At 37.4% G+C, this 12966-nt stretch overlaps 1 protein-coding gene across 7 annotated transcripts; it reads left to right on the top strand.

The window, feature by feature from the left end:
* Positions 1-695: 695 nt before the first annotated feature.
* LOC122084330 (splicing factor U2af large subunit B-like) lies at positions 696-10792 on the top strand. 7 transcript variants are annotated; one of them, XR_006141873.1, is made up of 13 exons: positions 696-927; positions 2277-2500; positions 3501-3626; positions 4592-4668; positions 5305-5372; positions 5458-5502; positions 5589-5648; positions 8136-8196; positions 8270-8382; positions 8573-9019; positions 9671-9806; positions 9909-10135; positions 10465-10547. XR_006141873.1 is itself a non-coding variant. In XM_042652493.1 (13 exons), the coding sequence occupies exons 1-13, from the start codon at positions 805-807 to the stop codon at positions 10600-10602; spliced, it is 1686 nt and encodes a 561-aa protein (XP_042508427.1). In that variant the 5' UTR covers positions 696-804; the 3' UTR covers positions 10603-10792. The 7 variants fall into 7 exon arrangements, 6 of the variants coding, with proteins under 6 accessions (XP_042508427.1, XP_042508428.1, XP_042508431.1 ...); XM_042652493.1 differs by having other exon boundaries at positions 10068-10135; positions 10465-10792; XM_042652494.1 differs by lacking the exons at positions 696-927; positions 2277-2500 and adding an exon at positions 4963-5098 and having other exon boundaries at positions 3563-3626; positions 10068-10135; positions 10465-10792.
* Positions 10793-12966: the final 2174 nt, after the last annotated feature.

The raw sequence follows: 12966 nt of genomic DNA, 5'->3' as shown, positions 1-12966 counted from the left end.
TTGGGTTGGCTGACACAAAGCCCCAATGTGTGACATGATCCAATAAATTTATTCGATTTCAATTCGAACAAATTTTGATAGGTTCAATTTCGTTGGTTCAAACCAACTTTTGGCACCATAGGTGTGGTAATTCTGATACATAGGATTTCCAAGCTGTGGATAGGCAATGCAATCTAACCCCCCCAAAAATAAAAATGATAATAATATAAAAATTTAGACTAAAATTCAATTATAGAAAAAGTATTTTTGAGTTGCCGATAAAGGGTACCCTAGCATCCTCTCTCTCTTCTTCGAATGAATCAATCTCTCTATACCTTTTATTTACGAAAATTATAACGACACATTGATATCCTCCCTTCATATCGTTTGATCAGAGATATCTTATTTTGTTACTTGGCAAATTTAACACGCGAGCAACATTTAGGATCCTATCCACATAATTTCAAAGCTCATTCATATGCCAAGTGGGAAGTTCTGGAAGGATGTACTGATGCACTATCGGGTGAATGTGCCGAATCGGCAAGTCCAATCATGTACTTAATTGCGGTTGGGCCGGGTGGACGGACCGGCCGGGCCAAAGTCCCAAACTTTGGTTTACAAACATAGGCTAATGAGTAAACTAGTGTAGCCGTATAGACGGTAGACGGTAGACGGTAGACCGTAGAAACCTCAATTGTGTATAAAAGCACTTGTCTTCTCCGAAGCCCTAAAATTGCTTCAGGCCTTCGGCTCGATATCGCTCAGCGATCAACAACGACGATCATACCAAGAGAAGTAGAAGAGAAGGTTGGTTCCAATTTCAAAATGCCGGATTACGGAGGAAGATATGATGGTAATGGCGAAGCGCTCAACGATTACAGTTCATCACCTCCGCATAAGACTAGCAGTCATGGCGGTGCGGATGATTATAGCGACTCTAAATCGCGGGTAGTTCCATCTCTTCGACGATTTTATTGTTCGTTTCCTTTTTTACATTCGTTCTTATTTATCATGTTTCCTTCTGGTTCCCAATTACACCAACCCCCGGGTTAGAAACAAAATTAAGATTTCAAGAGGCGTTCTTGGAAGGGGTGGTGAGCGTTAAAAAAACAATTTTTTTCTTCTTTTTTTGGGGTGGTTTCATTCAATTGTACTCGATACTATTGATTTTCTACGTAATTCGACTGCATTTTAATTGGCACTTTGAATAATCGTTTTTCCAATGTGGACATTTGAATTAGATCATTGGGTTTCACGCATTAAATTAATTTAGCAATTATTTTATGTGTGTATCATTTGTTTGTAGGCAGAACTGGATGGAAATAAGATTTTCTCTTCCCAGAAACGTATTGTTAGATTTAGGGTGGTTAATAAGGTCAGTCAACTCGGTTCTGAGGAAAAGTTATTCGAATGAAATATAAGGAAAGAATTATGATTTCTCAGTTTAGCGGCCAGAAGAACTAATTTTTATCAACTTTGGAGCAGTGGTGCTGAGCTTTTATTCTATTCGATTGAGGGAGGAGCTTTTGTGGAAGGGGAAGACTCGTAGTGTCGTCTCTTCCCATTTTACTTTTGTTGGTTGGATTCTTACACAACTTGGTTGAAATTAAAACACTTTCACATAACCACATGTCTGATACTCAATTGTGTCACACATTAATGATGTAGACATTGTGTACAAGGTCTCCTCAATCATGAGTCCTAGGAGTGCTACTTTATACATGTCACTGCTCATGCCTATTCTACCTGGTGTCCAAGGTTCAAAAACTCGTTTTGTTTTGCTGTTTTGGTCGATCCAAAACTACTGAAATACCGCGCAGAAATTGTATTTTTTCCATATTTTTCGCTTGGCCTTCTTTTTTTTTTTTGGGGGGGGGGGTTGTTAATGGTCGAAATGAGCAAAATTTCATCGAAATAGTGCTGATTCTGGGGTTTGCCTCCTCTTTGTCTCAGACATGTCAAAATTATTGAAATGAATATGAACTATACTGGTATCAAATATGGAGCTCTTATATTTATTGTCACGTAATTAAACATTAATGTTGTTGTATCAGCCAAGTATTTGTTCATCCAAGTTCTTATATTTGACAACCCATCTGAAGAAACATTTGAATATTCAGTTTTGGTTACAAACCATATATATGATTTTATTTTATTTTATTTGATGAATGAATTATTAAATATTATTTACTGAATGAATTGATATATTCATTGAATGCTAGAGAATAATCATTTGGCCATGTGTTTTACTTTTACCCTTGCTGATTCTACAATTCAAATGCACTGATTTATTGCAGCATGGATCCCGCGAGTATGTCAGAGAGTCTTCAAGAAGTAGGGAGAAGGAAAGAGAAAAAAGCAGGGATAAGGAGAGGGAGAGGGACAGGGACGGGGAAAGGGATCGAGATAGAGATCGGGATCGTCACCATAGAGACCACTATAGGGAACGGACTGACAGAAGGGACCGTGGTCGAGATAGAGACGACGATGATGATTATCACCGAATTCGAGACTATGAGAGGTATGAGAGTTGGAACATATGTCAGTTTCATTTCATTCTCACGGTGTATTTTAGCTCATCTAGTGGCTGGAATTTGCATGATGTTCTCTGGAAGCCTCCTTTGTGGAGCTGACCCATTGATAGTTAATCGGAAGAAGGAATCCATGTGTTCTTCTGACCCCCCCTTCCTTTTTCTCTCTTTTAGGTTGGTTTCTGTTAATAACATAAATATGAGAAGTGTATGATGCAATTCTACATATTGATTCATTATTGTTTTCTGTTCTCTCTCTCCAAAAACCTTGTCAGGTTTAATCCTTGAGGTGAGACATTAAAGAAAATTCTTGGTCAGGTGATTGAGGTTTATGAAATGCTGCCCTATGCTCTGAAAGGTTGGCAGCGCATGGCCTCATTCATTTGATTGATCATTACCTTGCAATGAAATATGTATTTTATACTGCATGATATATTTTTATCTCAGATCCGTATTTACGTTCTCCAGTTTTGAAACATTTTGGATTGACAGGTTTAACTTACTTATATATGAGATAGAGGAAATGTAAAAATGCATTTGTGAGTATAGAAATGTGACTCTTAAACTATGAGAATTTCTACTGATCATGTTTTTAAATGAATTTGGTTTATATGAGTTTGTGATTATTTTTGTTTTATCAAGAGGCCATGCTCGTGAGCAGTACTCCAGGCTTAGGCCCAGTGGGACGCCTTATGTTCCATCTGGGTGCTTGAAAACCCTGTTGCTATTGGACTAATTTTATTGCTTAAAATTTGAGCATCATATTATTTTATAGGATTCCATGTACCTCTATTTTCTAAATTACCATTGAAGGTGTCTCTACAGACCTGGAAAGTCTTTTGTATCATGAATATGTGATTAGATTTGATTTCAGCACTCTAGTTCGATTGGCATTTATATGTTATTTGTCATTCCATCTGTCATAGCCTGTTGAAAAGCCTAATGTTATGTTAATTCTTTTTATGACTTCCTGTTCAAAATATTTTCCAGGCGTAGAGAATATGATCGAGATCGGGAAGGGAGACATCATCATAGATCTCGATCTCGTTCAAGGGGTAAATCTCATCATAGATCAAGATCTCACTCTCGATCTCGATCTCGTTCAAGATCAAAGAGGTGAGCATACGTGTCATTGTTTATTTCATTGCTGATGCAGGTTGAGCATGGATGTGTGCCTACTTATTGCCAAAACGAGGTACAGGTTATTCTTTAAAGTTTGTATCAAACCTTCAATGGTTTTTAGTGGTTTATCAAAATATTGACTGTTGTGACGACCAGGGCCCTGCTGTTGGCATTCTTGCAATGGCTTACATAATAAACCAGTCTTTTTTACACCACATGAAGCATGTTTTGGCCAAGGAAAATATTAGTTAATTTAGCCAACCTCATGGAGCTAAATTCTGTAGCATCCATGGTTAATTATTTTCCTTCTTCACAAGTTCTTTTGTTTAGAATTCACCTTGAAACAATGAAACTATCTGAGGTTGGTGTAATTTTGGTTCTAGTTAATGATTTAAACTGTATGGCCATCTGCCTTTGCTGGCCTGATGATCGGCTGTCTGGTACTTTCCCACCTCCTGGTCCACTTACTGGTGGCTTGGGTCTATATTGTTGAGTGCATGGCTCGGCTTCAAATCATCTCACTACTTGCAGGCATTCTGTCTGGGTTTTGGTCCACTTACTGGTGCTCCATCAGCCTGGTTTCAACAAGGCCTGGCGGTCCAATTGTCCTGTTTTAATGGTTGTAAATTTGGACTTGATGATCTAGTTACCAGTCATTGGTTTTCAGAACGCCTTCAATCCTTGAAATGATACCCAGTTCCGGATTTGCAGTCAATGGTGTGGACAGCTTGACCATGGTGTGACTAGCATTCCAATGGTCTGAAAACTTTGTTTTGGGGAGTTAGGGGCATACCGATGCATGTGAATGATTAACTGAGATATTCAATCATGATCAACAGACATATGATGTATTTTAACCTGTAATAATTATCAGTGTATATTAGTTATCTTTCATTCACCTTTGTGGTAATCAAACTTTTTTCTAAGGTAACCAGCTAATTTTAAACTTGTCCTTGCAGCAAGCGGGTTAGTGGTTTTGACATGGCTCCTCCAACGACTGCATTGATGCCAGGAGCTGCTGCTGGTGTTGCTGCAGGTACATGGGTTTTCGTTCTAATCTTTGCCTTTGATTCCGGTGCCTATTTCTGTGCTTGTGTTTAGCTTGGAAAGTCGTATCAATTGCTTGGTACCATTTGGTAAGGTATATTCATTTGCCTTTTACATTCAAAGTAGTAGCAAGAAAAGGCTGTGGTTCTTTGATTGGATTTGTTATTTATTTATTTATTTATTTTTATATTCATGAACTAATTCTGAAACTGAGAGTGGTTTGGTTGTTCTTGTTTTTGGTGTTTGTTTGTTTCTTTCTGTGTCTATGTTTTGTTGTAAGAAGGCAATGCTGGGCTACTTGTCCCGCTGTGCTGCCATTGGGCATGAGCCGGCTTCTGTAGCTTTTATGTACAAGGAGGATTCATGCACCGGTTTGATGGATCTTGTTCGTCTTCAACCGGCACCTATTACCTTTTTTGGTAGTCTATGCAAATATTTCCTCCAGTACTTGAAAATAATGTATTCTTTTCATCTCCTTGACAAATTATAATTGCAAGGGCTAGAACATGCTTATTTTGTAGAGCATATATAAGGAGGTGCATATTGATTTGGTACCCATTATCGTTGGCAGTATTGATCTTAGATTTTTTCCTTTTCATCACTATATATTTCATGGCTTTTGCAGGTCAATTGACTGGGTCCACAACAACCATCCCTGGAATGTTTCCAAATATGCTACAATTTCCTGCACAGGTAACTATATTATTTTACATTGTGGTGATATTTATGTTAATGTGTCAGATCAGTGAATTTCTTCTTTGATGATTGTGTGTTCCAGCTGGCAACCCCACTCTTGATGCACCCTCAGGCAATGACTCAACAGGTACAGTGTAATAGTTCTTCATGGATATAGTTCATCCGCCCTTTGATTCATTTGATATCTAAATGTTAATTTTCATTTGTTATTAGGCAACAAGACATGCTCGACGGGTTTATGTTGGTGGCCTTCCTCCGACTGCGAATGAACAGGTTATTCATGCTGGCTGTTATTAGTCCAACTGTTGTTCTTGATTCCGTGGATTGTTGCTTTTTTTTTTTTCTCAACCCCCCCCCCCCCCTTTAAGGGATGTTTATGGGCTTTAGACTTTCTGCTCAATAAAGTAATGGGCTGCTCAATTGTTGTTGTTGTTGTTGTTGTTGTTGCATATTAAAGACATAAGTGATCTTAATCCCAAGCAGGATTTGAAATTCTGGCTGAATAGAGAAGATGTCCTCCAATAGTCTTGGTTCTAGCTTTCAAACACTCTCTCACAACAAACAAATAAAAGGAAAATAAGAAAAGAAAGAGAATTCAATGGATGGTTAAGAAGGGGGAAGAAGAACTAGTGTATGGGTATGTCACTCCTCAGGTTTAGGCATCTCACCCAACTGCATCCCACAACACAATAGCATAAGCCATCTTTTTTTTTTTTTTTTTTTCCATTAATAAACTCGTGTTCAATGTTGTAGCCCCTTACAAACTTATATAGAAGACTTAAAACTGACTCAAACACTAAAAAGGAAAGGCCTTATCCAATCCTTAATTAATTGGGAAACCTAAACTGACTAAGAAACTGAAATAACAAAGGAAATAGACTCAAAACAGGACTCTAACTAAACTAATGAATTAAATCTCGTTTTCTTACTTTCTACCCATATTTTAGACCTATTAAAGTGGCTCAGTACAAATAAAACCCATGGGATCAAAGGCCCAACACATACATAATCCAACCCAATGCTTATTTGCAATAAAATAAGCCCAGTAAGTGACTTATCTACATCATTCGGTCTTTTGACTACTAATTTTTCTTTTGTAATAATAAAATGTCGAACTTCATTTTTTGTAATCTTTTAGGAGAACCTGTTAAGAGTGCAAGAGGAATTTGGCAATTCAGCAAGCACTATCTTGACATAGTAAAAGTGGATATTCAATTCTTAAATTTTTTGAGATCTGAAAAGCATAAACCTATTTACTTTATTTTGATCAATCTTCAATGTTGAGAAAGAAAGTTGATATTAGTGACTATCTGGAATCATTATCTGGTCCATTTAAATATATGGATATAATTAAAGATATGTATGATGGTGTGGTGACTAGCATAAGAATTGTGGGGTGTCAAGGAAGTGAATTTCCAATTGCAATTGGGTTACGTCAAGGATCAGCCTTAAGCCTTTATGTCTTTGCGTTTATCATAGATGATTTAACTAGAGACATGCAGGATGTGTTTCCTTGGTGTATGTTTTTGCGGATATTGTTTATGGTGGATGAGCCAAAAGTAGACGAGATTTATGCCTAATTGGGGCTATATGAGATCAACCTTGGAATCATAAGGTCTTAAGTAGAATTAAGGTAGAAAAAAATGGTTTGTAACATTAGTCACACTAGGATGGCTGATGAGGTGGTGAATATTGTTGAGAGGGAGATTCCTTAGGTGACTATTGTAGATATTTGGGCCCAATTGTAAATAAGGGTAGGTGATATAGAGGATGATGTCTCTCACATTATTAAAATAGGATGGATGAAGTGGGGAGATTGAGTCCGGATTGTTGTATGATTGGCATATTTCTTTGAAGCTTAAAAGAAAATTTTGTAGGGCTGTCAGACCAGTTATGATTTATGGTGCGGAATGTTGGGTGGTTATGAAGCATCTCATAGATGAAGTGTAGCGGAGATGAGGATGTAGGGATGATGTGCGGCATAACTAGGAAGGATAAAGTGAGAATTGCCATATTAGAGCTGGGTTGGGGGTTGCTCCTTTTAATGATAAGCTTTGAGAGAGTCGTTTGAAGTGGTATGACCATGTTCAACGGAGGCCTTGGGATGCCCAGAGCGGAGCAGTGATTTGATTCAAATTGAGGGAGCTGAAAGAACTAGGGCGGGCCTAAATTAACCATAGGAGAAGTGGTGATGAAAGACATGCTTAGTGGGCCTCGTATTATGTGACTTCAGATAGAGCTGATTAGAAAGCAAGGATCCATGTGGTTGACCCCATTTAGTTGTGATAAGGCTATGTTGTTGTTTAGGGTGGAAGGAAAGTAGATTATTGGATTGTTTTTTATGAATATATTGTTGGGTCTTATCGAACTTTACTTTATTTGCCATAGCTTGTAATGCCATTTTTTTTAGGGAAAAGTATCTGAATGATGTCTATTTGACCCGGGACTAATTGGGGGCATACACCCTCTCCTCCCAAACCCCACCTATTCTACGATTCGTAACCTAGGCCTTCCATTCACTGAACGGAGGAACCACATTTTAAAAAAAATTAATTTAGCACAACCTTTGTTGTGATAAGTTATGGTTTACTTTTTATTTTCACTTTCAGTTTGTCTGCATGATTACTTTTGGAAGGATCAGATGTTTTCAGTTGTTTTCTATTCTTGTTTGAAGCATGGTTGAACTAATTGATCTTGAAGTCTAGATTTTTCCAAGTTAAGATGATTGTTTACTGATTATTTATGTTGTTTTTTACTCAGTCAGTGGCAACTTTCTTCAGCCAGGTTATGGGCGCAATTGGAGGAAATTCTGCTGGACCAGGTTTATATTTCTGCCCTGCTCACCCTTCGGTTGATTACTTTGGATCAGTACAAGTTGACACTTGTTTTTGCAGGAGATGCTGTTGTTAATGTATACATTAACCATGAGAAGAAGTTTGCATTTGTTGAAATGAGGTCTGTTGAGGAGGCTAGTAATGCTATGGCCTTGGATGGTATTATTTTTGAGGTAGTATATTCTAGTTGCAATCTTGATCATATCCATATTTTTTACTAGGCCAGTTATTGTATTTATTAGTTTTCAGAACAGCTGAATTCTAGGAATGTTCTCAATGGTGAAGTCAAAACGATTTCAGATGATGCCTGTTTTCATTAACCTAACGATTTGGTTTGTTTGTGTTGATCCTTGTGTTTGACAGGGTGCGCCAGTGAAGGTGAGGCGGCCAAGTGATTACAACCCTTCTCTTGCTGCAGCACTTGGGCCAAGTCAACCAAATCCCAATCTCAACCTAGCTGCCGTAGGATTAACTCCAGGTTCTGCTGGTGGACTCGAGGGTCCGGATCGAATCTTTGTTGGTGGGCTTCCGTACTATTTCACAGAAGTACAGATACGGGAGCTTTTAGAATCCTTTGGGCCCCTTCGTGGTTTTGATCTTGTCAAGGACAGGGAAACAGGGAACTCGAAAGGTTATGCATTTTGTGTGTATCAAGATCTGTCAGTAACTGACATCGCTTGTGCAGCTCTCAATGGAATAAAAATGGGTGATAAAACTCTCACTGTTAGGCGTGCAAATCAGGGTGCTTCACAGCCAAAACCTGAGCAGGAGAGTATATTATTGCAGGCACAGCAGCAGGTAGCATTGCAGGTAAGGGACAATTGCCTTTCATATAGTCCATTTTATTTTTCCTGAATTAATGCAACTCCTAATGTTAGTTAATATACCACGATGGTTACCTTTAAAATTCAGTAGAAAGAGCATTTAAGAGCCTGATGAAGGCCTGTATGTTCAAGTTTTCTGAATTTCTATTTGGTTTACTGAAGTTTTGGGAGCTTTAAGCTTCTGATATTCAGGTTTGCCATAACATGGGGCTTATTTTCTTGTATTGAGGCATTCAGCTGTTCCCCCCCCCCCCCCCTACCCGGCGGCGGGTAAGAGGTGTTCAGCTGTTACTCTAAGAACATTCCCAGTTCATATTTAAAACAAAAAGAACTAAAAACAATGATTATAGGGGTCTTTGTAAAGGGGAAAAAATTGTTCTCCTTATGTCTGGGAAAATAATTTAAAGGGATCCAATTGGTCACCAAATAACCACTTGTTTAATTTAAAAATACCATTGTTTACAGAATTTAGGCCTCTCTCTCTTTTTTTTTTTTTATTTATTAGTTAATTGTCAACTATTTGAATTCTTAGAATGAGCTGCATATTAATGGTAATTTTTTCTTCATTTGCTTTGAGTAATGCCAAAGGATATTGATTAATTGAATGGTTTATTAATGACTGCTTTAAATTTTGCAGAGACTTGTTTTCCAAGGTGGTGCACTACCTACCAAGGTCATATGCTTAACACAGGTAGTTAGTGCAGATGAGCTAAAAGACGATGAGGAGTATGAAGACATAATGGATGACATGAGAACAGAAGGCGCTAAATATGGTGAATGCTCATTATTCTGATCTTTTCTTTTCTGTTTATATCCTCTTAGATCTTTTGTCAAATATTAATTTTCTTTTTGTCTTATATCTTTCTGTTTTACAGCCTTTTGTAGTACAACATTCTGCTATAGAGAATCAGGCCTAACCCACATACAGAAGATCCATAAACCTTTCCATCTTTACTCTTAAGATTGGTTTTTTTATTTGTTTCCATTTAGATAATTTGAATTGCTTAAAACTTTTATTAATTTTGCATCTGCAGGGACACTGGTAAATTTAGTCATTCCTCGTCCTGGACCAAATGGCGAGTTGTTTCCAGGAGTTGGGAAGGTTTGTGGAGAGATTTTTCCTGCTATTTCATCTGATGAATATACATTTATTTTCCTGGTCCATCCAGTTTTGTTTTTGTGATTTGATCAACCTATCTTTGGTGCTTTGGTATGATTTGTTTCTTTGGATGGACAAGTTGTGGATTGAAGATGCTGTATCTTTTTATAAAAATCCTGATCCACAAGTAAAATAGTTTTATAAGAACTTGAAAGTTTCACTTTTTAATATTTGAGTTCTCAACTATTATGATTTTTGTTGAAGCCTTGCCAAAAGGAAGTGAGACACTATATAATTTCCGTTTCCTTTTTTTTTTTTTTGGTGCCTTGCAGGTATTCATGGAGTATACAGACGCAGATGGAGCTACAAAAGCCAGGTCAGGGTTGAATGGGAGGAGATTTGGTGGCAATGTAGTCACAGCCAATTATTATCCAGAGAACAAGTTTTCCCAGGGCGACTACGAGGGATAGTTACTGTTCTGATGTTCTCGCCAAAGCATTTGAAAATCACCATCCCTGTATGACTTATTTACTGTTAACACATGGTCTAAGTAGAGTTTAGATGAGCACATTATTTACTAGCACTAAATCATTGTATGGACACCATTAGCAAGATTCCGCAGTTGTTTAGTTTAGTTGACAGCTTTTTTTCGAGGAAAAACCTGTGTGTTGGGGTTTCTGTTCCGCCATATTGTTCTTTGATCTGGTGAGTCATAAAGTGAGTTGTCCTTGTTTCGGGATACGCATAAGCTCGTTGATCCAGAAGATTTAACTCTCCAGAGTTGCCACCAATTTAAGCACTAATTTTCGAATATGGTGAGGGGGCTGGTAAGTCTAGGTGCTCGCATCTAGTTAATTAGTGAACAAAGATTGAAGTTCCATTAGTTTATCGATGATTTCTGATATTCTTTTGAAACATTTAATGATGTGCTGTGATTTGAGTCTCAATTATAGCAAGGGGGGTTTTTTAGGTCTTTGAGGTACAAATACTTTGATTCGTGGTTTTCAAGGTACAACACAGATTTTGACCATTGAGACAGCCAATGGTTCAATTATAGCAACGTTTGGACGTCTATCTATAAGCGTATTTAGAACTCTCTAAGATTTACGTCTTAAAAAAACTCTTCCATTACAAGATGTTTGTTCTTCACAGTCAAGACTTTTATCCCTTTTTGTACTGGGAAATGGGGATACTTAAATCAGGAGAATTTGATGGCCAAGAACCTGCTTTCTTAATGGAACAACTCTTATCTTTGGCCACTTAGAGGGCGTCAAATCCTCTCTCTAATTCTCTTTTTGGAGGACGAATCTCATCGTCCACTGGTTGAAATGTCCAAAAAAATTTCTGTTCTTGAATTGAACTATGAAGCTGAAGAAAAGTTTTGGTATTAAAAATCAGACATCTGTTCTCACTGAGGATATAGAAACACCAAATTTTTATCATAATGTTGCGCAAGTAAATTCCTGCAAACAAACTCCCTCTGGGAAAAATTAACAAACCCTAGGGATATGGCCAAATAATTTGCCTCTTTTCTATCCAGTCTCTTTACCACCTCCAATCTTCTTGAAATCTCTTTTATTGAATGTTTGTTCCTTACCCTCCACAATCTTGATTCTAACCCGGCCCCCCATGCAAGATCACATTCTATGATGAAATCGGAAAAACTATCAACACTTTCGGTGCTTTTAAAGCCCCTGGTTCTGATGGTTCACTTTCTAGGCTGCGTTCTTTTCAAAAATTCTGGGATTTGCTTTAATGATGACATTTGTTATTTTGTCACTAATTTTTTCAGAGATATCTCTCTTCCTTTTGGTGTCAACGACGCCCTAGTTTTTTTTTATTTAAAGAAAAAAAAAAAGTGTCTCAAGTAGAGGAATTCAGACCCAATAACCTTTGCAATGTCATCTAAAAAATTATTGCTAAAATTCTGGCTGGTAGGTTTAAAAAAAAAAAATAAAATAAAAATTCATGACATTATTTCTCCTTTCCAATCTACCTTTGTCCCTTGCAGACAGATCACAGACAATGTCATTAGTGCTCTGGAGATCTTTTATTTCCTCAAAAGGAAAAAAAGGTAGATTCAGGTTTGTGGTAACTATTAAATTTGATATAGCCAAGGCTAATGATAACCTTAGATGGGGCTTCGTGAGAGCTATCTTTTATTTTTTGCGTTGGAGACAAATGGGGGATATCATTAGCTATTTAGTGTTTTGGAAGGCTAATTTGCTCTTTTTTGTAGGAAGAATGGTATTAGTCCAATTTGCTTTATTTTCTATTCCATCCTACCTAATGTCTTGCTTTGCTTTCCCCATAGCTATTTGCTGGAAATTAGACTCCACCTATTTGCATTTTTGAAAAGGAGATTTGGCTAGGTAGAAAAAACTTCACCACATTGGCTAGCATAAGATCTGCTCCCCCAAATTACAGGGAGGTTTTGGGGGATTCTAGATTCTGAAACCCAAAACAGAGCCCTGTTATTGAAACTTGGCTGGTGCCTCATCAAAACTGAACACTCCTTATGGGCTTAGATCTTGAAAGCCAGATACTTATATAATAGGTCAGTATTTGATGATTTAAAAAAAATTGAAAAAAAGAGGATCTATCACTTGGAATAATCCATTCCTAATTTCTTCCTTTCGAGTTTGTCTATCTCCTACATGACACCCCCACATTTACAAAGGGTTAGTGATTTTATCATGAGGAATTCTTGGAATGCTACTCTTTTATCTTCTTTGCTCCTAAGTTTTGTTTATATTCCTGTATCCTGCCGATTAAATACAATCAAGTGATTCTGGTGCAACAAAAAAAAAAAAAAAAAATTAAATGGAATATGT

Source organism: Macadamia integrifolia, chromosome 7 (assembly GCF_013358625.1).
Source record: "Macadamia integrifolia cultivar HAES 741 chromosome 7, SCU_Mint_v3, whole genome shotgun sequence".
Classification (NCBI taxonomy): Eukaryota; Viridiplantae; Streptophyta; class Magnoliopsida; order Proteales; family Proteaceae; genus Macadamia; species Macadamia integrifolia.
The sequence above is the reverse complement of the archived record's forward strand: the minus strand, read 5'-3'. Positions and strand labels throughout refer to the sequence as shown.

Excerpts from the sequence above, each read along its gene's own strand:
- LOC122084330 (XM_042652493.1), top strand. The coding sequence starts at position 805 with ATGCCGGATTACGGAGGAAGATATGATGGTAATGGCGAAGCGCTCAAC. Across the intron at positions 5,503-5,588 it reads CTCAGGCAATGACTCAACAG|GCAACAAGACATGCTCGACG; the intron begins GTACAGTGTAAT and ends ATTTGTTATTAG. Across the intron at positions 9,807-10,067 it reads AACAGAAGGCGCTAAATATG|GGACACTGGTAAATTTAGTC; the intron begins GTGAATGCTCAT and ends TTGCATCTGCAG.